Source organism: Balaenoptera ricei, chromosome 4, assembly GCF_028023285.1.
Source record: "Balaenoptera ricei isolate mBalRic1 chromosome 4, mBalRic1.hap2, whole genome shotgun sequence".
NCBI classification, from domain to species: domain Eukaryota; kingdom Metazoa; phylum Chordata; class Mammalia; order Artiodactyla; family Balaenopteridae; genus Balaenoptera; species Balaenoptera ricei.
The window spans coordinates 19,530,386-19,557,817 of record NC_082642.1 but is presented as its reverse complement, the minus strand read 5'-3'; the positions used below and the strand labels follow the sequence as shown (position 1 = coordinate 19,557,817).

Below are 27,432 nucleotides of genomic sequence, written 5' to 3'. Positions count from 1 at the left end.
CACAGACAACGAAAAGGGTTCCTCTTTTTTTAAATTATGAGATTTCTGAGATATTCCATACCTTTTACTTTATTTTTTCCTGGTACACAACATAGTGATCCAATATTTCTATACATTACAAATACTTTAATAATTTGGGGTAACTGAGGCACAGAGGTATTAGCCAACAATGTATAATATAGTCCTGCGAGTTGGTAAAAGAGTTGAGACTTGAATCCAGGGTCAAAGTAGGTAGAAATGATATTTGGACCAAAAAATTTTAAAACCTCTCTACAACTAGAGATACTTTGTGTGAGAGGCTGGGGTTTAGTTTCTGATCAATGTGAAGAAACACAATGTGAAAGTGATCAGTCAATCACTAAAGCTTTTAATTCTACTACTATCAGTCTGCCCTAGTAATATTAGCTATTATTTCTGAGTTCAGAGCTCCACATGTAATACCTAGCATTTCACATGCATTATCACATTGAAGCTACAAAACAATCCAGGGAGGTAATCACTCTTATTATCTCATTTTACAGATGAAGACAATGAGACTCAGAGAGGTTAAGCGATTTAGCTGTTGTCTCACACAGCTAGTTCCATGAGGGTGAACCCAGGCTGCTGACTCCAGAGCCCAGGACCGTCCTGCTCCTTCCCTCTGCCATCTTCCCTCCCCCATGATCTCTGGGCTGAAGGCGGAGTCAGTGCCACAGAAGCTGCAAACAGCTTGACCACAGTCACTACTCAGTTCCATCAAATAACTAGTCGATTATTTGCAGATTCATATTTGCCAGTTCACCTATTCGCTAGAATGTACTTTAGTCAGTGCTCAAGGTGCTTCCTCAGTGGTCACCGGACATGTGCGTATGCAGACGGCAAGATACATGGGCGGTGGGAGGTACATGTTCCCAGGTGAGGCGAAACAAGAAAGGTTTTCTTTGCCTTCTTGTTTCAGCTCATCCTGTAAACAAATGCCTCTTCGCAGTATTTTAGTGCCATGTTTTTCACGTCTTTGTGCTTTTATTTGGTGATTTCTCTATTTAAAATGGCCCCAAGCATAGTGCTGAAGTGCTGGTTAGTGCTCCTAAGGCCAGAAGGCTGGGATGCGCCTTACAGAGAAAAGGACGCGTTAGTTGAGCTTCAGGCCTGAGTTCTAGTGCGGATGGCCACGAGTTCAATGATAATGAATCAACAATGTAAATAAGGTGTCTTTAGGCAGAAACCCACACATAACAAGGTTATGTATTGATCGGTTGACGGAAATGTGACCCGAGGCTCACAGGAACCGAACCCTGTATCCTCTCAGGCGCAATGATTCGGTATTCGCTAATTCATTGTTCCTGGAAACTTTATAGAACGTAAGCAACGTGCTTAAGGAGAATCGGCTGTATTTCATCCTGCCTCATAACCTGCCTTACCTAGGTTTTTAACTAAAGTGGCAACAGTACATTGGGAGAGCCACACGGATGAAGCCCTTTCATTTCTAAGTATTTTTTTAAATTGAAGTATAGTTGATTTACAATGTTGTGTTAATTACTGCTGTACCGCAAAGTGATTCAGTTATATGTATATATCACATATGTATATATATGTATACATATATGTATAGATAGATAGATACATTCCTTTGACATCTCCAAGTATTTTGTGGCTTAGCCACTGGGAGCCCTGCCTGGCCAGCCTGTGGGTCTTGCAGGCAGTGCCCTCTGTTCCTGTTTTACCCTCCACAGAGGGGAGCCTGGCTAATCAGGAAACTCCTTCAAAAGGTAAACAGTGAGTAGAGTGTACATATGGTGGAAAACAAATGGCTCTTGGTACCATGTTATGGAAATTATCTCACTCAGGTAGATAAAGGAGCAGGGCGAGTCCAGGTGGCACTGTTGAATCCCCTCCTTACATGGCCCATTCGTGACGTGTGTGCCAGCCTCTCTGAGAAAACTCCATCCCTACACTCAGTGCTCTCAGAACTGGACTGGCCCCCTGCTGAGTGGCGCTCTGTGTCAACTCTGCACCCCACCATGTCCGTGACCGCCTGCCAGGGCTTGGGGTTTGTGGTTTCACTGCTTGGGGTTGCGGGCACCATTGCCGCCACCTGCATGGACCAGTGGAGCACCCAGGATCTGTACAACAACCCGGTGACAGCTGTATTCAACTACCAAGGGCTGTGGCGCTCCTGTGTCCGAGAGAGCTCTGGGTTCACCGAGTGCCGGGGCTACTTCACCCTGCTGGGGCTGCCAGGTAAGGGCTGGTACCTGGCAGGATGTGGGGGAAGACAGAGGTGGACAGGAGACAGCGGCCTCTGTCTGGCGCATCACAGAAGGACCACGGGGGAGGGAGAAGCAAAAGCCTCCACCACCAAGGTAGGAACAGGAGTGCAGGAAACTTAGGGAGAGGAGCTTCCTAGAGCTGGTAGGGCTCCTGTATCCCTAACCGGATGGTACCCAGTTCTCCCCAATGGGCACATTTTTAAAATAACTCCTATGCAAGCAATAGCATTGTCTCAATCACCAACAGGAACAGGACTCAGGAGGCCCAGATCATAGGCACTTCCTTCCTTTAGCCTTGAGATCTCCCCTCCCTGAGTTGGGAACTGTGAATCTCCTGAACAGAGTTCCATCTCCAGCCCCCCTTGTGCCTGGTCCCAGCTTCCAGGGGGCACCTCAGCATGTAACAGCAACAGAAAGGGAGCAGAGGAAAGGGACAGAGAAAAAGAACTGGGTGTTGCATTTCTCAGGGATGGGGGCGCCAGATGGGTCCCCTTCTCTGCATCTCCTGACCTCCGGAATGTATTGGCCACATGGAACCAGCTTCAGGGCACTCTCTGCACAGAGGACTGTGCGGGGCAAAAGGGGTGTGGGCTGTGATGTCCAGACTGGCATATTAGCCACACAAGGATTCGTTTTCAAGGATTTGTAGATGGGTCATGTTAACTTGAAGAAAACTTCAAGTCTCGAGAGTAGAGAATGTTAAAAGTGTCTTTCACTCAGGTAACAGAGTAAGACAATGAATACACTTGTCATTTTTATTTCTTAGTTCTTTTTTCCTTCCATAAATATACATCAAAGTCTGGAGAGAGGCATTTCCTAAGGTGGACACAGTAAGGAGGATCAGAAATAGAAACTAGGGCTTCTCCTGCAGGAATTTCCCATTTGGCTGCAGGGTCAAGACTTAGACCTGCACAGAAGGTAAGAGGTAAAGACAGTGACGCAGTGACTCAGTCTTTCATACATTCCACACTTATGGATGGAGAGCTCACTACAACCTCAGGATTCTGTGGACCTGGCGTGCTCCCCCCCCCAAAATGTGAAAGTGCACTGCGGGCTGGGTATGACAAGGTGACAAGTAAGGAGGACAGAAGGCCGGTGCTGCAGGAGATGAGATGAGGATGACCTGCTCAGGAAGAGACCCACCGAGAAGGAAATCCCACAAGTGACCCTTGAAAGGTAGTTAAGAGTTAGAGGGGCAGCATACCAGGAGGAAAAACAGCATGGGCAAAGGCATGGGGGTGCTTCCACCCAAGTCTTACTTGGGAGAAGATGAAGGAATGACCTTGGCTGGAGAAGAGGGTTTTTGCGGAGATGATGATGAAGAGCATCGAATGCCAAGCTAAGAGATGAAGGGCCTGCGTGCAAACAGGAGAATGTGAGTCAGATCCGTGGGTGACCAGCTGCCGATTCAGTGAGGTCTCCCTCCACCAGGGACTGGAGGAAGGTGAGCCACTCCCACATCCCTATGTCCTGCTGACCCCTCCTGAGCTTCGGGGCTAACCATCTGCCCTTGGGATTCTCCCTCACCTCAAATGCAAAATGCCCCAAATCTCTCAGAGGTCTGGTCCATGGACCTGTGTCCATGCAGAGCTAGAGGCCACGAAGGAGAGAGTCAGCCTGAGGCTGACCTCTCGCGCACAGAGCACCCACGTGACATCTGAGGAGTCATAAGGCTTCACAAAGGGCAAATAACAATGGCAGACCTGGCACTAGCACTTGAGCCAACAACTGCCTTGCAATATTTTGTGCAATCTCTACAAGCCACCCTGTGAACTTGGTGCTATCACTACCACCTTTTTAGAAACAAGGAAGCTGAGCTGGGGGTAACTTGCCCAAAGTCACATGCAAATGGAGCCAGGGCTCAGACCTGCCTGTACCTAAGCCCCAGCTCGCAGCCCTAACTGGGACCCCCAAGGCTCTCAGACACAAAGCAGAAATCCCCAGTGGAAAGGCACCTTTCCTATCCTCCCCTCTTGCCTAAGATTGAGGCTGCAGTCTTGGGGAGTGTCCTGGACTAGCAACAGCTGTCAACAACCCCGGTAGTTATTTTGCAGGTCAAGAGAGGGAGACTTAGAAGGGCAAAGTGACTTGCCCACGTCCACAGAGCTAAAACTGAGCCAGACTGAAACTGCTCTAGGGCCTTCTCTTAGAAATTTTGTGTGTGTTCGTATGTGAAGATCCTGCGACTAGATAGTTCAGAGAAGGATTTTTCAAAGATAATTTTGTAGGAATCGTTTTTAAAAGAAAAAAATTCTTGCAGCCCCTCAATGTTGATTTCAATTACATTCATTTTAGTGTCACTTTAATATAAACACGTATAACAATAGATTTAAATTCCTAATGCATATAAATCTTATGCAAGGACCAAAGCCACACCTGCAAATGTAATGTAAATACCACTAAAAAACTAATAAACACAAATGTCAAAATTCATCTGGTGTTAGGGATATTGTTGGTTTTCATTTGGAGCTTAACAGGACAAAGAGACAGCCTCAAGTCCGATTTTGTATTTCACCTCTCTCAATGTTTTGACTTTAGTATTGTTCATGCAGATTCTCTATTCACGTGGGTTTGTTTTACAAAATGGTATTAATAAATTCGAGGTACTCACATCTTACGCTTAGCCACCACCGCATCAGAGAATCATCTTCTTGAGTCTGTGGTGATGAGGCATCTGTGACTTACTGCTTTTTGCAATGGTCTTGTTCATTTGAGGTGAGGTTGGGATGTGGAACTACTGAATGTGGCTCTAAGGCTATCAACCCAATTATTTCTGGAATTGGAGAGGAATAGTTCTCTGCTGTGTATTTACCACCACTAACTGTTGCAATCGGGTTTATGCAAAGACAGGACAGAACAGTGCTGCTGGTGATGCTGTGTATTGACCACCAGGGCACAGGTGTCTGAGCTCATGGTGCCAGTGCCACAAGGTAGGGAGAAATTCCCCTGACTCCATTTCTATTTGAGCTGGAATGAACCCTTTGTTCAAGTAGCAGCTGAGGCTATCACTTCACTGACCCCTGATATAAACATGATCATAAACACCAAAATGAACCCAAACCATAAGTGGCTAGCCTGAGGATCTGGAACATACTTGTTTTAACTTCCTTTCCATTGCCATTGAAATGAAAGCACAGAATATTTAAATTTCCATGGAGAAGCTACATACTCCCAAGAACGCAAACACAGATACTCAGGCTCAGAGGGAAGAAATCAGGCACAACCGAACCCTCCAGAGAAATCTGAGCCATAGGACTGGCAGCCAACCTTCCTAGACAAAGTCTTTTCACTAGAACCATCACTGGCAGCCACCCTCTCCTGGGCTGACCGGGTTTGAACAAGTTCTCCTCTTGGCAGGGATAAGGAAAGAAAGGCAAAGCCTTTGGTCCTCCTACACAGGCAGAAATAACAGGAAATAAACAATAACACAAAATAAATATGTTAATTAATTTAAATTTTTAAAAAATTTAAAAAAATTTTTAAAACCCAGTAACACAGAAATTGTGGCACTAGAAAGAACGTTTATTTGTTCAACAAACATTTGTTGAGCACCTACTATGTCCCAAGCTGTCTGGACATGGGGAACATAGATATCAAAAGGCTCACAAATCTAGAAAGAGAGACAGAGGCTCAACAAACCATTGCAATGCAAGGTTTCTCAACCTCGGCACTGCTGACAGTTTAGGCCATGTAATTCTTTTTTGTTGGGTACGGTTCTGTGCATTATAGGATATTTAGCAGCATCCCTGGCCTCCATCCACTAGATGGCAGTAGCAGCACCTCTCCCTCCCCAGTTGTGACAACAAAGATGTCTCCAGACGTTGCCATATACCTCCTGGGGCAAAAGCAGCCCCAGTTAAGAATCACTGCAATAAAGCATAGTCAGTGTCTTGTATGGTACAGGGTGCAGACATGAGGGAAGGGACTTCCTAAAGGAAATGACAGCTGAGATGAGTTACTAACAACAAGTATGAGTTACCCAGGAAGATAAGGAGGTAAAGAATTTTCCAGAAAGAGAGGAACATCATTGGAAAAGACACAGTGGCATGAGAGAGGGTAGTGTATTAAGAGAATTAAAATAACTTAGACCTCTTTGTGAGGCAACACAATACAATATGTGTTAAACACTTAGGAATAATATCTTTAAATATTAGGCAAGGATCACTTCTCGGCCTTCTGGCTAAGATCAAGTGTAAATATCAGGCAAGGATAAAGATGAAAAAAGAGGTTTACTAAGAAAATTTTAAATGTCAATTAAATGGAAATATATACTACAGGTTCCTAGATAGGAATATTATAAAGATGTGAATTTGTTCCTAATTAATGTATAATAATAAATAATATAATTAACTAATTACATAATAATAAAATGTATTAAGACCTTACTCTGTGCTAGGCATTGGCTCAAGAAATTAGCATATGTTAATTTATATGTTTAAATATAATTTACATGGTTGTATAAATTTACATAAATTACCTTACACTTTAATTTTCACAACAACACTATGAGGTAAGTAGTGGTATTACCTCCATTTTATAGATAAGGAAACTGAAGCACAAAAAGGCTGTAGAATTTGCCCAATGACACTGTAGTAGTTAGTAAGTGGCAGGTGAGAATTCAAACCCAGGAAGAATTTCTGCAGAGCGTAAGCTTGTGTGGATAACATTACAAGAATTCTAATCAAAATGCTAGTAAGAGTTTTCCTTTGGGACCTTGACAAAGTGGCTATCTATAAGAAGAAAGTAGATGAAATTAACTTTTAAATTTTTTTTTAAGAATAATACAAAAGTAAAGAGCTAACTCGGCCAGATATTCAACCAAATTCTAAAGTTGTGATAATTAAAAGGTGTTTCGGCCCAAAGATGAACAGAAGGTCAATGGAACAAAGTCTAAAATTAGAAAGACATATACATGAATTTAATATAGATAGAGGAGGTTTTACAAAGCATGGGGAGAGGGAAGGTTATTCAGTAAGTGCTGTAAAAATTATTGATTAACTTTTTTGAGGGAAAAAAAGAATCATAGACTATAAACCAAAATAGATTCCAGATTAATTAAATGTAAAGATACATAAAATACTTCTAAACTTTCTAAAATTCTAAAATAATTCTAATATCATTTCTAAATGGAAATTAAATTCTTAAGCATAGAAAAGAACAGTCATTTTACTACATCATTCAACAGATTTTTATTAAGCACGTATTATTATGCACCATGTAGTGTGAACATATAAATGGAATACGCTGTATTTTTTCTAGAACCATGAAAAACACTAAAAAGGAAATAATTGATGTGAAAAGGTCTTTTCAGTAATCATAGCAATATATTAAGATCCTTAACAAATAAATAATTCATATAAATTGATAGAAAAAAATGCTAAAATTCCAGCAAATAAATGAGGAAGAAGTACAAATTGACAACTCAAGAAAAGGGAAAAACAAATGCTCCATAAATATTTGTTTAAAAAATATAGTTTCAAACTCATTAGTAATCAAAGTAATGCAAATCAAAACAAGTGATCGTGTATAACTTACCAAATTCACAGTGTAGGTAAGGGTACAATGAGGCAAGATCTTTCAAATACTGCTGCTAGGAATAAAATTCATAGAAAAAAAATCTGCTTCTACATAAGAAAGATTTTTTAAAACCTCACACCCTTTGACATGTTAATTCCTCTCTTAGGAATCTGTCCTAAAAGAGTAATCAGAAATGCTAGCAAAGAGTTATGTGAAAAATGTTCATCATAACATTGTTTTTCATACAAAAAAAAAAAAAAAAAAAACTGGGGAAAGGATATAATCTAACTATATAAGAATAGATTCTGTTTTAGTGAATAGTAGCACTTCTATATAATGGGATATTAATATACTAAATTAAATATATTAAACAATGTTTACAAAATACTTTAATTGCACATGTATGCAATCAAGTGAAAAGCACAGAACATTAAATTGTATAATCTCTTAATCATGTAAAAATATATACAGAGAATGGATTAGAAAGAAAGTATGCCAGATATTTTGTCTAGGATTTAAAACTGTAAGATTTTTTTTAATTTTCCCTGCTTCTAAATTTTCTATTTTGAGCAGCAAAAGGTGGAGTCAGAAATTAAGAATATGAAGTGTGTTAACAGTTTAAAAGAAAAAAATCAATAGATGTATCAATCATTTGTCTTGCTAATAATACTAATTTTACTCCTCCTATATTCCTAGCTATGATATTTTATATTGCTATTTGATCACCATTTTGCCTAATAACCATAGATGGTGTTATATTTATATTCCTAAAATGAGGTAAAGAAAAGGTAAGGGAAATGTTTTCTCTAATGTCAGTAAAGTAATATAAGCTCCTGGAAATTTACAACCTGAAATGCCACCACCAGAAGCAAATTTAAAGTTGAATATAGGGAGGATTCCCCCTAAGAAGTCAGCAAAAATTTTTGCTCCATTTTAAAGGTGATTAAACAAAGTTGTAACAACCCCATTATTGTTAAACACAATCAGACCATGAATTATTACCATTATTATTATATACTATTATAATCAGACCACAAACTATCACTATCATTAGAGATACAGTTAATATATTTTAACAAAGCCTATTGCCATAAACAAGAAAGCCAGATGTTCCTCTGCGGACCCCCATTCACTCTTTAGCAGTGACAGCTAAAGCAGTGGTCCACTCATTTTGGAGCACAGAAAACTCACCAGGAAGTGAAAAATCCCATCTTCCACATGTTTTAAAACATGTTAGTACTTATTTCATATTTTAAAAAGTGTATAGATTTAGAATTTCTCTCTATTCGTTCAGTATTCTGCCTAGGTAGAGGGAGCTTTAGTTCATCCTTTAAACTTAGTTTTTCCTTCCTCCAAAAACATAAAGTCACTGTCGCCATTTCAAACAAGAAAGAAAGCTTAATTCATTATTACCTGAATAACTTTGTTTTTTCTGTCCTGAAATTTTGCATAAAAACATTTGCATAGGAGAGTGAGTGGGGAAACTGCCACGAATCAGAATAGATAACTATAATAACTTTTTCGTTTTAATGTTTCCATTTTCAATCTACTGTTCTGGTGGTATTGTAGTCAATGTGTGGGGAGGGGGTAGACAGGTGTCATAAAATGAACAACTGGAAACCAAACTCTTACAGATCTCTTTGTGGATAAAAAGCCTGCCTCTTAGTTGAAAAAAAGAGTAAAATGAGCTCTGTCCACAGAGACAGTGGCAGAATCATTCCTGAATTACTCCAACATTTTCCAATTGAATCGGTCAATCCCTGTCCACCAGCAGAGACCAGAGTCACTTCTTCTAGCTGCCTTCTACCCACATTTCAGACTTGGCCTTGTAGCTCAGTTCAGGGGATACAGAGCCACAACTTGACCTTAGTCATATAACTCTTGCTTGCTCTCTTCTTCTGGGTTTCCTGGCTCATTCTTCTTTCTCTACAAACACTGATCACAGAACTTAAAGCAAGGTGTACGGTTGAGGGGAGCATTGCCTCCATTCAAATCAGAGGGGAGACCTTGCATATTTGCTTTCTGTGTTTGCTGGGAATAAAGCCGTGGGAGTGGTGGCTGGGTGCACCCAAGATAACATTGAAATGTCCAGATGCACAGGTCTGTTTCCGGGAGGACCTGTCCGCAGGCTAGAGATTGGGGTATGGGTGTGTGGCGCTGTGTATCAGGGCCTTGACATCCAGATTTGGGGAAAGTCTCATTAAAATGAATTCAGAAGCCAGACACACACCACCTACAGGAAGCAGCAGGTCCATCAATTCTCTAACATAATTCTAAAATCAAATTATGTAGACAAAACGCCATGGTTGATCTCCAGCCAAGTCTCTCTTTTGTGTGACTATATAATCCTGATATTTTGACCAACTGTAGTGAAAACCGTTTTTGCAAAATGTAGAAGATGACAGTGTGTGAGACCTGAAAGGGCTCTGAAGTGTTCTAGTTTAATCTGTCCATGTTACAGATGAAAAAACTGTGACCCACAGAGGTTGAGCCATTTGTCCCAATTCATGCAGCACACGGCGTGTTAGGGACAGTGTCAGGAGCAGATGCTAGGCCTCTCAGTAACCAGGTCAGGGTCTCTGGCCCAGCCTGCCCTGTTCCCTCCTCCTGGCCTTTGTGGAACTTCCATGTCTGCCTGCCACGTGGTCTTCACGTGGTTCTTGCAACAGGAGTGAAAGGGTGAGATGGCCGTCAACACAATGCCCTGCTTCTTCTCATCCCAGTTCCAATACCGGTGGACCGAGAGCCTATCTCTAGGATTTGGCTTCCTGTTCTCAAAAGAGGGGTCAATTCTGCCTGCCTCTGTCACTCCATATGGAAACAGAGAAAGAGCCCCGGGTTGGAAGTTGAGATGGGAGCTCCACCTTTGTCATCTTTAAAGTAGCTGTGGTTCAAGGCACTTGGGCAAGTTTCTTAACCTGTTTGTAGGTCGCTTGATTCACAGCCCCCCCCCAAAAAATATGAGTGGGAAATAATAATACCTGCCCTACCTATTTCTGTAAGAACAAAATGGAACTATGTCAGTGAAACGTGGTTTTAGTCGTGAGGAGAAAATGTTAACATCTGGTGTAAGAGGAGATTCCTGGAGCCGTTTTGTTTTGTTTTTTTTAAGGTAACTTGCCTCAATTAATATTAACATCATCTTTTAATTTTTTTATTTTTGGCTGCGTTGGGTCTTCGTTGCTGCGTGCGGGCTTTTCTCTAGTTGCGGTGAGCAAGGGCTACTCTTCGTTGCGGTGCGCGGGCTTCTCATTGAGGTGGCTCCTCTTATTGCGGAGCATAGGCTCTAGGCGCGCGGGCTTCAGTAGTTGTGGCACACAGGCTCAGTAGTTGTGGCTCACGGGCTCTAGAGCGCAGGCTCAGTAGTTGTGGTGTGTGGGCTTAGTTGCTCCGCGGCATGTGGGATCTTCCCGGACCAGGGCTCGAACCCGTGTGCCCTGAATTGGCAGGCGGATTCTTAACCACTGTGCCACCAGGGAAGCCCCGAGCCTTTTTTTTTTTAAGTGAGGTCAGGCGAAGTGGTTTCCTGTGATGAGCAGAGCCTAAAGGAAGGGCTTTTGGGAGTGGGGGGGGGATCTCAGCTGTGCTTCTTCCCCAGATGGTGGCACCCTCGGGGCAGAGCCCGAGCCAGGGTGGGGCGGAGGTCCACCCAGACCGCCTCGCCCTCAAACCAGCTGGGTCTGCGCGGCTCAGCGGGACAAGTGCCTCTTGGGGCTGCTTCCCTAACAAATGAAAAAACAATGCCCTTGAACCAAGAGTGAAACTGAACTATCTAAGGAAAACACTGTGAGCAAACACCAAGGGCTGAGGGAAACCATCTAATCAGAGCAGCTCCCCGGGCGCACAGCAGGACGAAGGCGGCAGCTGGGCGGGAGGACGGGGACCCAGGCCATGTCCACCGCCACATGCCAAGTGGTGGGCTTCCTGCTGTCCATCCTGGGCCTGGCCGGCTGCATCGCCGCCACGGTGATGGACATGTGGAGCACCCAGGACCTGTACGACAACCCTGTCACCGCCGTGTTCCAGTACGAAGGGCTCTGGCGCAGCTGCGTGCAGCAGAGCTCCGGCTTCACCCAGTGCCGGCCCTACTTCACCATCCTGGGCCTGCCAGGTAGGCGAGGGCACAGGTGAGGCAGGGAAGGGCCTGCTTCTCTCACCGCAGCCAGGAGGGACTGGGTGAGATGGGCGCAGGGCATGACCCTCGCAGCACGGGCTCCGGATCAGAGGTGTGAATAAGAGGAGAAGTTGACCCTGTGTCAAAAAGGGCTATAGTCGTAGCGGTGAATATCGGCGATTTCATACTCAGGTCAAAGGAATTGCTAGTAAGGAAGCAGGTCATGAAAAGAATGGGTCTATCGTGAGGACAGGCTCATGATACTAGAATAGACCATGTTTCTCAAGGAGAAAAGTAATCGTGTGCATGTATGTGCATGTGACTTGTTCTTGCCTGCATACACATGGGAGTAGGTAGGACGGTGAATATTTTCTTACAGTCAAAAAAGTTTATTGGGAGCTAATATCATTTCATTATCAATTCAATTATTTTTCCTTTGAAAAACTGGAGTCTCTGTAGGTGCCAGAAAGTATACATTGTCATTAAACTATAAATATCCTTTCTCTGCATTTGGGTTGAGAGGTTCTGGTATGCACTCCTAAAAAACAATACATGTCAAAATATAATTATAGAACTGTAATGATTATAATAATTTCAGAATATAAATATAATTATAAATGTGACATCGTTTCACCCCTGAAGATAAAATCAGCTAAGTCCTTGTTTCTCATACAGAGAGTTATTTCAAATAGGAATCATAGGAACTTTGCATTCTAGATATTATGGGAGCTCTACTTGTATTTTTTTTTTTTAAAGCAAAAAGAAATAAAAGGTCAGGCTAATCAGTGGCTCCAAGGAGTGGCCCAGATGTGAGTTTGGTGAGGAAAGGAAAACAGGGCTGGGTTTTGCCTCTCTGAAACAAACACTTTGTGGACAGGTAGATGGGAATAAATTTGCACAAAACTGTTAAGAGCCTGTGAAGCCCTTGCAATTGAATTGTAAAGAGTAATTCAACTAATTCATCTCCATGTGAAGAAAGAAATAGAAGGTGGGTGGCAGAGTGGAAGAATTGGGGTATTGACTCCATTTTTAGAAGCCACTTGGGTTGCAGGACAGACCGATCACTGACTGAGACCTGCTTAGAGAATCAAGAGAGATAGAACCTGGCCGGAGGGAAGGAAACCCTGGAGGAGGGATGATGCTATAGCGTGAGGGCAAAGGTCAGAAGGGAGGAGATGCGAGACCGTGGATTGTTGAGTTGCTAGCTAATTTTAACTATTAAATGAAAAAATAAGATTGACCTTATGTTGAAAATTAACGCATGACATTCCATGACTTCAGCTCGTTAACCTCTTCCCAGGGCCCCATCACATGTTATCAATCTCTTGCTCATTCTGTATCTTTCTACACATGGGGCTCCCAAATATCCCCACTCTCCTAAATGGCCAGACCCCATCACTGCCACTCTCATTGTCTTTCCTGTTCTACCGAGGGATCCCATCCTCCCTGAGCCCTCCCAGAATCTCTCCTCATCTCCCCACCTCTCTGCAGAACAAGATCCCCTCCTTCCCTCCCGCCCAAGGCCGACCTCTCCACCCCGGCTGTGAATGCCCCATGCCCTCCTGTCTGGCCATCACCGCTGATCAGCCCCTCTCCTTTTTGCCTCTTTCATCTTTCCTCCTCTCTTATGCTTATATCCTCTTTTCCTGGAAAACCTTCTCTTGATTCGGATCATTGTCAATTTTTGTCTCTCCTCGGCTCACTGACAATCAAATTGAAAAACTAAATTTTTCTACCACCCCTCACTCTTAACCTCTCACAGTCTGGTTTCTATCCTTCATCTCTTTAGAGTGTTTTCTGCTTTGACGGTGGCAGAAGGTCGGGCAGAATCTTCCAGTCACCAACTTCCAGTTCTCACCTCTCATCTCCCTGGATATTTCAAGACCTAAACAGCTTCCATGGTTCCCCACTCCCAGCTTAATTAGGTGCAGACATGACAGCCTGACACCCACGCCCTCCTGCATTGCTCACCTCCCTTCCCTGACCCATCTCTTACCAGCCCTTTGCCCACAGCCTAAGGTTTTCCCTGTCCATTTACTATACCTTGAGCTTGGTCCTGGATACCCATTGCCCCTGCTGCCCAAATGTCCCCCCTCTTGCACCCCAACTGCCATCTGCACAAATCTTCCCATATGTGAGGTCCAGCTCAAATACCATCTCCTCCCTGAAGAAGCCTCCTCACATCCCCAAATTAAAAAGGATCCCACAGATCTCTGTACCACATCCTGTACCGCTCCTGACAACTGCTCACAAATCTGAAACTCTGAAAAGCTCCAGGCAGCCTTCACAGAGGGGGACCCCAGCCCTGCCAGTCTGCGTCGGGGGAACAGGATCCCACCAAAAGCCAGGAAAGACATTTCTTGGGACTGAGTTTGTGGAAAAGGAGATACTTTAAATAGTTGATCATGTATGGCCTTGGAGAACAGTGTGGATTTAAGAATAGCCAGTCCTCAAGGCAGCAGGAGTGACTACAGTGTCAACTGGCATCCTGAAATGCAAATCTTTTTTTGATGACTTAAGACATAGCTGACTGACTGAGATGAGGGAAGGGCGGCAGGATTACCAGGAGGAAAAGGCTAGAAAGAAACTCAAAAGCTAAAGGCAGGAACATAAGGCAATGAAGCAGCCAGAGAGGAGGCCAGAGGATGGCTTGTGGACACTCGCGGGGCTCCCAGGGGGACTGAAAGGAGTAACATGAACCAGCCAGGACCCAGCGCCTAGGGGGGACTCGGCCAGCGGAAACGGCTGCTGAAAGCATGCTCTTGAGCATGACAAGGGGCCTTGGGAAGAGACACCTGAAGCAGAGGAGCTGGGAGAAATGCCCAGAGGTAGAAATGGAAGGTTGCAGAGAGTTTAATTTTGACCTGGAACTCAGGGAAATAAGCTTTCAAGTGCTGTAAAGGCATGAGGCAGATACCAATATAATGCTTTAATCACCGTAATCATCACTACCAATTATTCAATTCTTCCTAAGTAGAAGCTCTTTTCTTGCAAAAATCTCACTTAACTTTTCATTCATCTGATAAAAATGTATCACTTTTAGTTGGAACTGACAGCCATAGAATAACCTGTTTCCATTCATCTAGCTGTACTACGTAATCTACAGAGAGATGAATGAGGTAAATGGTGGTGGTAGCAGGACTGTTCACCTGTATATTACAAGCGTTGTATAATTTATATCTCAAGATTCTCTCCACTGGATTCCAAACAGCCAATGTAGCACGTAATTCTACAGAGACAATGCCCAGAAATAAAAACAGCTCTGGCTTATTGGACTGCACATAAACTCTCCAGTTTAATCTTCACAACAATACAAGGAAAGAAGTATTAGCTTTATTTTTTACAAAAGTGGAAACTGAGGCTCAGAGAGGGAGGCAAGATAACATGCCCAAGCTCCCATGGGTAGAAGATGGCAGAAGTAGGGTATGAACACACGGCTGAAAAGACTTCCAAATCGTGTCTTTTCCCCTGTCCATGCTCATTCCAGCTAGAAGGGGCTTCCTTATGATTGAAGAGATTGAGCACAATAAGAGTAGAGGGTACCTCGGCACCTTGACCCATTTATAGCAATATCATTAACAATGCAAAATTAAGAATACTAAGTTTAAAGAGTGGATGACTTGTGTGTCATTCCCACTTCCCCGCCCTGGAGACAGTGGGAAGAAAAAGAAAAGGGCAGTCAATGAGCAGGGTGGAGAGGAGGCCTGGCAGACTCAGGTCTCTGGCCTCCATGATGGTATCATAGTCAAGCACTGTTTTTTCTAACGTGTTTGCAAATATTTGGACTGAATTTGGTGCAGTGGCAGGGCCCTATGGTTAGAGGCGAGTGAGTTGGTATCAAGGGTATAGCTTGGCCACCTACATCTCTTGACCTCGTGTTCTCCAGGTGTGCAGTGCCTCATAGGAAGGCATTTGTGTGAAAGTGCTCTGCGACCCATTTACAAGATCTGGCTCTTGGCATCATTAAATCATTACTGTCATGTCTATACCACCCAAAGCTCTCAAATAGGACATTCTATCTTCCAGGTTTTTTTCTTCTCCAAAATCAAACACCTTTTATGAATCTAAATATCCAAAGAAAAAATTATTTAGGGTCCTTTTTTCTCCTTTCCATCCCCCATTCCACCTGTGCTCTGAACACTTCACTGGTTCTCAGCCCCTTTGCAGGCACTGAGGGTCTTGATTTTTTTCACACAACTGGCTGCATATCCCCTTTACCACCTCAATGTGAAAAAACAACAGCCACTGGAGAGCTAGGGAGCTTCCCATCAACTTGTCAATCATATTTACACACACGGCAATGGCTGGGGGGAGGGCGGATAAGGAAACCACATTTAACAGAGAGAACAATTCCACAAAATCTAAAATCCATAAGGGAAAAAAATATGAAACTGTTCTTATGTATCCTTTCTAAAGGAGCTGCCTTGTTTACTTCTTCTTACTATTGGCTGAATGTTTCACATAAAGTCATGATTCTGTGAAACCAGCTTGTCTTTCCCCAATGTCAGGTGGAAGAAACTGGCCCTAAAAGGTAGAATGATTATAAGTTAGTTGTAAAGTTGAAGTGAGATCTGGGGGAACCTCTTGGTCAAGCTGCTTTCCTTTTCTTCAAAAAAGAGACATGTTTTAGCACAAACATGCCTTTTTCAACATGTGGACAAACATCTAAATGTGTACACACTATTGTACCTCTGAAGGTGATCCCACAGAGAACTGAGAGCACATCTACAAAGCCCAAGGAAACCTGTACCTTACATATAAAAGGAAGTCGTTGCTCTGATTTCTCTATGATCAAAGCTATGTAGACCCAGGAATCAGGACGCCTCCTCAGCCTGTGGCTTTGATAGCGGAGGCAGCCATCCACAAAGCATCACACCCTAGCATGGACCGGTCAGTGGTGGGGCATCATTTCCTGGTGGGGACACACACGGTCAGAGTTATGTAGTTGGAGCCCACCTTAGAGTTGGAAAGGAAGGGCAATAGGATAGGAGCTGCCTACGCTGCTTCCACCATCAGCCCACTCATCGCCCGCCAGACCCTGAGCCCATTTTTCCTGATCTTCCCCCCTACCTTGGTCCAGGCCTTTCTCTTCCCCCTCTTCTCAAGTCTTCTTCCACTCCTTCCCTTCACACTCTCTCACCCATGGCTTTCAAATCCTCAACCATATTTTATCGCCATGTGAGAGGATTCAGGTTTGTACACGGTTAGCACAAACCAAAGCCATGTCGGGTTGGAGAGAGATAACTGCTTTTTTTCAAATTGTTTTATTTTTTTAAATTAATTTTTATACAATTTTTAAAGCTTACTTTCCAGTTACAGCTATTACCAAATGTTGGTTACATTCCCCGTGTTGTTCAATACATCCTTGTAGCCTAGATTACACCCAATAGTTTGTATCTCCCACTCCCACACCCCTATATTGCCCCTCCCCCTCTCCCCACTGGTAACCACTAGTTTGTTCTCTATGGAGAGATAACTTCTTTTTAGGGAAGGGGAAGAAACTAAAACTTACTGAGGCTGGCTTAGTTCTATGCTGGGGCCAAGCAGCAACTGATCCTCACAACATTTCTTTGCAAGAAATATCTCTATCCCACTCCAGAGTTGAGGAGACTTGGCTTCCGTGAGGTTAAAAGACTCGCCTAATGACACTCACCTGGTATCATGAAGTCTGCTGGATTTCATGAGATACACAGGACCTCCATATCGGTTCCCTGGGATCTCTGGAGAATCGAGGCCTTCCTACCTTGTTCTGAAGGTCTGAGGTCTGGCCTCAGACTTCCCTCCTCTGGGATCCCCTCCTTTGGGCTCCTCCACCAGCCATTCCAGCCTTCAATCTGAAGCCAAGCTGTGCCTGAAGGTATGGGTCCTCCCCGTCCCCACCCCAACAAAGGCCCCATGTCCAGTCTTTGGCACTTTGTGACTTGCGGTCTCATCAGCCCCACCCACACCCCCTAGCCAGCTTAGTGATGTCAGCCACTGGGAACTCTTTCCTCTCAACTCCCCATTCTGAGCACCTCCTCCTAAGCCCTCTTGAGGGCTGTTTTCTCAGATCATTCCTTGCAATTTTATGTCACTGAACAATTAAGTGAAAATCCCTAGGGATCAGGGCAAAACATTAACATTTCTTTAAAAGTTTCCCCAGGAGAGGCTAAGGTACAGCCAGGATTGGGAACCACGCCTTGCCTGTCAGTTCATAGCTACTTTGGGGGAATAAGATATATTGCAATGGTGTGGGGTGGGGGTTGGGGACACTGAGTTCCTATTTTTCTGTTTGCTTCTGTCAGCCCTGAATCCTGCCCACCCTTCATGTCTGATAATACGTCTTTGTTCGTTGGGAAGAATGCTGTAGTCACACCTTTGGTGCAGGGAATCAGTCTATAGAACCCGTTGACTCACCTGTTATCAGCTGATAAGCCTATGTCTCTTGCTCAGAATATCAAATAAGAGAAAATTATACTCCAATAAAGATGTTTTAAAAAAAAGAAAAAAGAAACAGAGAGGCTAAAAGAGAAATCTACCTCCTTTGGAAGCAATTCCTCTGGTGACTTATCCATGGAGACGGATTAGTATTCCAGGTGGTAGAATCTTCCAGATGGAAAGGAAGTTTGGGTCACCACCATGCATCTCCATGGTCATTACTAGACATAGGGGAGTTCTAGCAATGAGTAGTGAAGAACATTTCCCCTTGCTTCCTGGCAGCTGCCCGCATCACAGCTCCCACCCTCAGAAGAACACCCACAAGGGGTCTCCAAAGCAAGGAAGATCTTGGTTCATCCATCCAGGTCAAGAGTTGTGGCTCTGACAGTGGCCCCACAAGATATAAGACAGTGTTGTGTCTTTGCCCAACCACAGGCTAAAAGAAAGTAGTAAACTAACCCTAACCCTAGAAGGAGATTCTAAAAAATAAAAAGGAGCTCAGGGTCAGGGTGGACCCCTGGTTCAAAGCAGGTACCAGTGTTCATCAGAAATCCAGAGATCAAGAGAGAGCAGTAAAGAATGAGGTCTTGTCATGCAAACCTGACCCAGCAAAGGCAAGAGGGCATCTGAGAGCCTGAGGCAAAGGCTGTCTTTGCAAAGGCAAAGACAGGCTGGCTAGGGCTTCAGTACCCAAGGAATCCTGTGGCACACACAGCAGCAGCCGCTCTACACATCAGGCAAGCCCGGTGCTTTTACCTCCCACCAGCTGGCATCGTCATCCCTTCTAATCCAACAATGTCAGGGAAGACCACATACTTCAGCCACAACCACAGCACATACGTGGTATGTTTTCGGGAACAAATAGTAGAACCACTCAATTAAAGAGATTCAATGACCCCATCCTTGCCAACAGTCCAGGATAAGTAAAATTTTTCATAGAATGAGGAAGGGATATTTTTTATCCTGCTTGGTTAATATTGTTTATTTGGCTGGTTGATTGGTTGATGGTTGGTTGGTTCGTTGGTTGGTTGGTTGATTGGGTTTTGGTTGTTTTAACCAGATGCCTTGCCAGGTGCTTCTCAAAAGGGATAAAAGATTTTGTTCTCTGAATGGCTTAAGGCTTAAAATATCAGAACAAGAGCAGTTTTTAAAACCTTTAACATGTTCCTGAGTAGATTTGGAGTTCATAAGAGGCCCATGAGGACAAGACGGAAGGAAAGTCAAAGTCCCTTCCTCCTCTCATAGGTCCAGTTTTCTGGCAGCAACATGCAAAAATAGAAGAGCCCTGAGGGTATTTCCTGAAGTCTGGGGCTGCCCCACAAATGTCCTCTCCATAGCTGTCCTGAACCACAGCCTTAGAATTTGTGTGTGTGAAAGAGAGCTAGAACCACACCATGAGTGACTGTCAGAAAGGGGTTCTATTATGATTTCTTAGCCAAAGTACTCTCAAGGTGAAAAGAAATTTGAGGTTCAGGATTTCCAGTGAAAATATAATCTTTCCAGGTTGTAAGCTGCTTGAAGACAGAGATTATTTCTCATGAAATTTTATTCTTCCTACAGCATCTGGCAAAGGGCTTTGCAGAGAATTTGAGCTTAAGAATACATGATGGATGAATGAATAAATGAATGAATGAATTCATGGATGAGCGCATGAATCTGTTAACGTTTGACTATGAGAGTATACCAACATGTGCTGGATGAATACACAAAGGTATAAATAAATACACAAGTAGATGTCACATGCTTCCATTTGTTAATGAGAGAATGGATGGGGTGTTTGTTCCCAGTATGAGTGGGGTCAACAAAGCCATTGGGCAAGGCTTTGGAAAACAGAGGTGACACACTAGAGCCCTCTTATATTAAGGAGTGGATCCAGAGGCCACCCTTAAGGCCTCATGAGTTCTTTTCACCTTACTGGGGCCACCGTGGCTCTAGCAGCAGGAAACTGCAAGCCCAAGACGCTAATGTTCATCAATTCTTCTAGGAATGAATGGTCAGATCCTGGAAGATTGATCCACACCGTACACCAACACATTTACCCCCAGAATATAGTGGTTAATAGGACCAAGACTGATGATGGATGCTTATAGAAATCTCTTCCCAGCAGGGAAGCAAAGTTAAAAGCAGAAGTTTCTTTAGGGAGAAGAGAATCAGAATTAAGTGAATGGAAGTCAATGGCACAGAACTAGAGTAGCTGGTTACCATTGTCTCGCTACCTGATGAGAAAGTTGCCGGGGCCTCCATTCCTCAGACACTGCAGAAGGCTCTTTAATGAATTGTGCATGATCTACCTCTCCTGTTTTCAATATCTTTCATTGATTTCCAATTCTTCCATCATGACAAATTGCTTTATGATACACACGTTAGAGTGAATAAGCAGGCAGCTCCCCTGATATTGGCCATATTTGAGATGAAATCTTCCCGAAGAGATTGGAGAGAATTCCTCCCAGGGCTCCCTTGTCTTGAGAGTCACATTTATAAATAATCTCCTGGGACAGGCAATTCCCTGAGATGACATTTGGAGAATATTCCTTTATACATTCTTAGCATCCATTTCAGAGGATGACATTTTATGGTCTAGTCTCCAAGTTTGAAGGATACATTCTGTTAGGAGCTTACAGATCCCTATACCTTGCTGGCAGCCAGAACTCTACCTGTTCTTCAAGGATAAAGTACCTCAGAGCAATGTATTGTGATGGGAAAATAACCATTTTGAAACAGTTCCAGGTTTGACCCCCAGCTCTGCCTTTCCTTTGATATGTGTCTTTGGGCAGCTTATTTCACCTCTGAGTCTCAATTTCTTCAATTATAAAATAGAGATAATAATATTACCTACATTGCAAGGGAGTTTTTATATGGATTCAATCTCTTAACGTTGAAAAGTCCCTAATAGCTTTCAATTAAAAGTAGCAGTTGGCTATGACAACTAGGATAGGACAGAGCTCTCTGCTTTGCTTCACATGGTTCTTCAGTTCTGCTTTACCAGAACTACCCACGCTAGTGGCCTTTCCCTCTGGAAGACACAAGAACTAATTTATCTTGCTTTTGTAAAATTAATTATGCTTGTGGTGGACATGTTTAATGACTTTCTTTCCCCACTTTGGCATAAGCTCCGTGAGGGCAGAGACCATATCTGATCTGTTACTCACCGTCATCCCCATGCCTAGTCATGCAGGCTCAGTAAAAAACTGTTGGGATGAGTCACTGCACATTAAGGTTGCACTAGAAACCTCTTTGGAAATATCTGGAGGAGAGGTCACTGCAGGAGAGTCCCAGCAGGACGTACAGCTTCCATTGATTCCTGGAAAGGGAACTGCTGATAAACTGCGGTTGTGCTGAAAGGCCTGAGATTGATATAATTGATATAATCATCTTTTTATGTAGACCCCAAACCTACAGCTCACCATGACCTTAGTAGTCCCTTTGGGAGGAGGCAACAATACAGTGCCCCTGGTATACTACCTAGTGACCTTGCTTCATTATAGGCTGTAAATGAGTATTGAGCTTTCTGGAAGTGGACACAACCCTATGAAGCATTGCATTCCTATGGAAAGACTAGAGAAGAAAGATGTTTGGGTTAGAAGTCAAAGCAACACAGTTTTACTATAAGCTCTATCAATAATTTTTAATGGCACCTTAGTCAAGCCACTTCCCCTTCTTGGACCCCAGGTTATCAAGCTTTAAAATGAGGACATGAAATAGCTGAATTCCCTTGGCCCTTCCAGCTCCAACAGTTCATAATTTTCTCATTCTATAGACTTCTGCATGCATGTCTTTCATCAATCAGGGGAGTGTAAGTGATGGTTTTGTATTTTTCACAATTTCATATCCCCTGATGATGAGAAGGTTCACAGTTTATGGACTTGCCGTTTCTCAGCGGTTTGGTGCCGGTTGGTTGTAGTTGTTTTGTTGTATTAAACCATAGCCTAATCAATCACTTTGAGGTGGTCTTACTTGTCTGCTTGTGTCTTGCCCCTCGACCCGCAGCCATGCTGCAGGCAGTGCGAGCCCTGATGATTGTGGGCATCGTCCTGAGTGTCATCGGCCTCCTGGTGGCCATCTTCGCCCTAAAGTGCATCCGCATTGGCAACATGGATGACTCTGCCAAAGCCAAAATGACACTTACCTCCGGGATCATGTTCATCATCTCAGGTAAACAAGGAGCCTGGGGTTACCTCTCTCAAATGCGCATCCAGGAATGTCAAAGCAAAATCATTCTGGCAGAGGACAGGGCTTCTCCCTAGTGAGCATGGTTTGAATGTGGATCAGAGCTTTACACACTGGGATTCAAGATCTGAGATTAAGGCTCACTTACACTCTACAGAATTATCATGTGTGCTGATGTCCCTCTTAGCTGCCACCCTCACCTCATTATGAGATTCTCAACTCTAGGTAGACATGTGACTCAATCCCTAAAGGCATTATTTTGGTGAGACTTTAGAAAATGATTTTAAGGGAAAAGCCCTTGACATCATCAAAGGACCAGACCCAAAATATTTGTACTACTGATACCTGGTCCCAAGATGGAAAATCTCTTTCTTCGCACGTACAAATCTTTCCTCAACCAGAGAGATAAGAGAGTGTAGGCACCTAGCACAGGGTCTGACTCATAGTGGGAATTCAATAATCGATGCTTGGATTGACCATCCTGTTATAGGAATGGAATATTCTGCAGCCTGCTCCTCTAAACTCGTTTAAACATACATTGCCTCACAAACAATGTGATCCATTTAAAGCTGACTCCGGAGTTTTCTTGTTCTTGCCCACAGGTCTCTGTGCAATCGCTGGAGTGTCTGTGTTTGCCAACATGCTGGTTACTAACTTCTGGATGTCCACAGCTAACATGTACACCAGCATGGGTGGGATGGTGCAGACCGTCCAGACCAGGTAACCTCCTAATCGAGTCTCAGTATTCCGTGGTGAACATTGTTGTAAAAATCCGATTAAACACGTATGCCTAATGTGACTGTCAGCGCCTGAAATAGCAAAAATTTATCAGAGGCAACCATGCCATATCATAAATCAACAATGATCTGTAAATTCATAAACTTCATTTCAGTGAAATATCCTTGGTGATATGACTTGAGGCTGATCTGACATTTGCATTGAAATACAGCGACAGTTCACAGTATTTATCTAACACTCTTACACAGGCCCCATTGTGGTGGCAACGAAACAGGCACTGTTAACCCAAGCATGTAAATGGGCATCACCCCCGCGTCTCCAGTCCATGACGGGAACCCAGCTAGGGACAGGGAAAAGCTGGAATCGAAATGAGGGAGGTGCGGTACAGATGAAAAAAGTAATGTTTCTTCCTTGTACGGCTGCTCTTTCTCGCATTCATTAATTCATTCATTCTACAAATGTATCGAACACCTGCTGTGGGCCAGGAACTCTTCTGAGGTCTGGGGATAACGACAAGGTCCTCGTTCTCACAGAGGTCACGGTCTAGTGGAGGGAGATGAAACCTCACTGTAATTTGGTGTCGGAAGCAGAGTAGAACTTTTCAAAGGCGGAAGAGCAATTCCAACACCTATATTCATTTAGCCACTTCAAAGGGATGTATTTCATAGCAAGAAGCAGCAGCAAATTCCTGAAGGAGAAAGATCTTGTTCTGGGAGAGCAATGTAAATATTATACCTAAGTGACCCGTCATCTCTGGAGCGGATACACTTGGTATTTCTCTAGCAACACCATCATGGGAGACAGATGAGCGTGAGCACGTGATAAATCCATTACTCTCTGGCTCCCTGGAACTCCACTCGCCATCCATGTTCCTGCTTTATTTCAAGAATAGGAAAAAATGTGATCCCCATAAGCTGCCCTCAACCTCCTTTACCGTCTTCCCATGGTCTCTTGACTACAAGGGCAACTTAGAAGCATGCTGATCAACTCATCCTGGTTTTCCTGGGATTTTCCCAGTTTTAGCACTGATAGTCCCAGATCCTGGGAAACTTCTCTGTCATGGGCATATCAGGATGGTTGGTCACCCTATTTTGAAGAGCCCGCCTTGGCCGCAGTATCTGGGTGCCTGGTGTCACTGCCCCTGCCCGAGGAGTCACCCACCCGCCTGGCACCCAGCGCTAATGCCTGCCATCACTCTCTTACACCGTCTCCTTAGAACATTCCTGTGTCCCTTGGGCAGGCAACTTCAGAGATTTTGTTCTCAGACAATCCTGTTTTGATGTAATTGAGTCCCACTGGAGGCAACCCTCCAAGGGGAAGAGCACCAGCCTTGGCGGACTGGAACAGAAGCACTCTGAGGGTGGGGTCTGTGTCCATTCTGTTCACCCCTCTGTCCCAGTGCCAGGCAGTGCCAGGCATATAGTAAGAGCTCAATAAATACTTGTTGAACAAATGAGTGAAGAAATGAATGAAAGAATGACTGGTCTCTTCACATTAGTTCTTTCTAAACATAATACTCCTACCGGCATGGACGGTTACCAGGGTTACTTGAGTTAGAGAAGATAAAGGCTTCTTGGCTCACAGTAAGAACCCAAGAGACCAAAATTCCTTCTGAAATAATAACTTGAGACTGATCCCATAATGTCTCAAACTTCTCTTACCAAACCGTCAAGACACTTCCCTTTGCCAATAGGGAGGGAGGGGGATTTCCTGAGATGTTTCTCTGAAATTAGAAGTTTACAATTAATTCTATGCCTGAGTGATGCTAGGGGCCTAAGAATCCCACAGCTGTTTTGCTGAGTAACTTCAGTCCCAATTCTGTTCTCCAGGACACCTGATGCAGTTGACTGCGACCCAAAGGGCTGTGTTCAGGGGCGGGCTGGGATAGATGTGGGATCCAAAAGTGGGGACAGAGAGGATGGGCATGGCCAGGTTCACTGGATAGAGCCCGGGGAGTTGAGTCAACCACATTCACAGCCACCGTTTCCCCACCCAGGTACACCTTTGGTGCGGCTCTGTTTGTTGGCTGGGTCGCTGGAGGCCTCACGCTAATTGGGGGTGTGCTGATGTGCATCGCTTGCCGGGGCCTGGCGCCTGAGGAAACCAAGTGAGTCTCCCCATCCCAATGCAATCAGACGTTTTATCCGAGTCCATTTTAACACATCATCTACAGGCAGGATGATCAGTATAGGTACATGGAAGAACTCTACTGACAAAAGGATCATGAACATTATCTTTTATGAGGAGACCTAAAGAACAGGACAGGCCTATTTCAGCCTGAGCAGATTTAGAAATGATGCTACTGAAGGAAAAACCCAGCCCTCTAGGTTTCCCCCTGACTCCAGTATTCTGTAACTCAATGGTTCTCAGCTGGGAGCAATTTTACCCACCCCCTACCCCCACCCACCCCTGCCCTGGTCCCCAGGAGATATTGGGCAACATCTGAAGACTCTTGATTGTTACAGCTTTGGGGTGGAAGAGTTGGGTGATACTGGAATCTGGTGGGTATAGGCCAGGGATGCTGTTAAATATCCTACAAAGCGCAGGACAGGTCCCTACAACAAAGGAGTATCCGTTCCAAAATGTTAGTAGCACTGCTGTTGAGAATACCTGTTGTACCTCTGTAACTGGGCCTGGGGTTGGGAGACCTGGATCCCAGTCAGGCTCTCCTGCTCACCAGTCCCGTGACCTCTAGCCCGTCATTTGCCCTCTCTGAGCCTCTGTTACCTCATCACGTACTAAGCAGATTAGGGGAGATGGGTTGCATGTAAATACCTCCCAGCTCACAAATTCTATGATTCTTTGGCATAACCATGTTCCCCTGGACATCATTTCTGGTTCAGCTTCATCTTAACTGATGAACAGAGGGAACTCACTAGTCACTAACCCCCCAACTCTAATACAAAGCAAGAAATTCTGCTCCACCGCAGAGGCTGAAAAGCCAGTGTCCCAAAGCCAAGGGAAGCAACTGTCTCAGTTGGCCCAGGACTAAGGGTTTCCTGGGACACTGGACTTTCAGTGCTAAAAGTCAGACATCCTAGGGAAAATGAGTAGTTTGTCCTCCTACCAAATACATCTATGGTCATAGAATGTTTCTTTTGCTTTCAGCTACAAAGCCGTCTCTTATCACGCCTCTGGCCACAATGTTGCCTACAGGCCTGGAGGCTTCAAGGCCAGTACTGGCTTTGAGTCCAACGCCAAAACCAAGAAGATATACGATGGGGGTGCCCGCACAGAAGATGAGGGACAATCTCATCCTTCCAAGTACGACTACGTGTAGCCCTCCAAGACACCTCGGCAGGAGCAGAAGAAATCCCCCAACTAGAGCTCACCCAAAAACAAGGAATTTTTACCTTGATTTCCCATTGCTTTTGACTCACAGTTGGAAATTAGAAAGCCTTGGTTTCACCTGTGGTGAGGCCAGATGGTGTTTGCCACCATTCTCTGTCTCTAAGTGTTCCATCACAAAACAGCTGAGTTATCAGATGTACATTAGAGGCTATAGCCCACATTTTCCAATCCTCTTATTTCTTTTTTTTTAACATAACCTTTTTAATCTGATGATAGAATGTGGTTTGAATTCCTATCAGTCACTTAGGTAATTTAGGCAGACTCTCCCTCCTCCTTCTAGCCAATGGCCCATTGATGATCTATTTCCCAACTCATCCCCCAGAACAATTCTGAAAGGAAAAAAAGAGTCAATCAAAAGACATCATTTTCTGCTATTTGATTTTTGCCCCTTCCCCCCACCCCTGCCCTAAATTGGCTACTAATAAACACTGATTGAAGGAGAGTTGGTAGGGAAAAATATTTATCATATCTGCAGCTCATTATCTGAGTTTTCTTCCACTATGATCTTGAACATTACTTGGACCAAAGTGATTTCAGTTTGAGGAAACCAACCTTTTCCACTTCTGCTAACATCTGCTAATTCTAGCTGGAATCCCCACTGCAGGTCCTCTTTCTGTCACAGGCCAGAAACTGTCCCTAGAGGAATGAGAAAAGAATTTTTTTCTTTTTTCTTTTTTTTTTTTTTTGGTAATCTAAATATATTTGGTATTCTAAATATACTTAGAATAAATAATGGATTAGTGAAATGATACACTGTGTCTGTGAATTAGCCTCACCCCTGCACATGAATAGAAGAAAATGAAAAAATAATTGCTCTGATGTTGTAATGTACTTTGTAAAATCACATTTAAGTCCAAATTTCATGAAATGCTCACTGAT

The 27,432-nt window shown here is 43.9% G+C and overlaps 1 protein-coding gene across 2 annotated transcripts; it reads left to right on the top strand.

The window, feature by feature from the left end:
• The first annotated feature begins 2,000 nt into the window (after positions 1–2,000).
• Positions 2,001–26,482, top strand: CLDN18 (claudin 18). Of its 2 annotated transcripts, none has more exons than XM_059921912.1 (5): positions 2,001–2,220; positions 22,285–22,449; positions 23,067–23,184; positions 25,199–25,309; positions 26,311–26,482. In XM_059921912.1, the coding sequence occupies exons 1-5, from the start codon at positions 2,001–2,003 to the stop codon at positions 26,480–26,482; spliced, it is 786 nt and encodes a 261-aa protein (XP_059777895.1). The 2 variants fall into 2 exon arrangements, with proteins under 2 accessions (XP_059777895.1, XP_059777894.1); XM_059921911.1 differs by lacking the exon at positions 2,001–2,220 and adding an exon at positions 11,658–11,877.
• The last annotated feature ends 950 nt before the right edge of the window (positions 26,483–27,432 follow it).

Excerpts from the sequence above, each read along its gene's own strand:
- CLDN18 (XM_059921912.1), top strand. The coding sequence starts at position 2,001 with ATGTCCGTGACCGCCTGCCAGGGCTTGGGGTTTGTGGTTTCACTGCTT. Across the intron at positions 22,450-23,066 it reads GATCATGTTCATCATCTCAG|GTCTCTGTGCAATCGCTGGA; the intron begins GTAAACAAGGAG and ends TCTTGCCCACAG. Across the intron at positions 25,310-26,310 it reads CTGGCGCCTGAGGAAACCAA|CTACAAAGCCGTCTCTTATC; the intron begins GTGAGTCTCCCC and ends TTTTGCTTTCAG.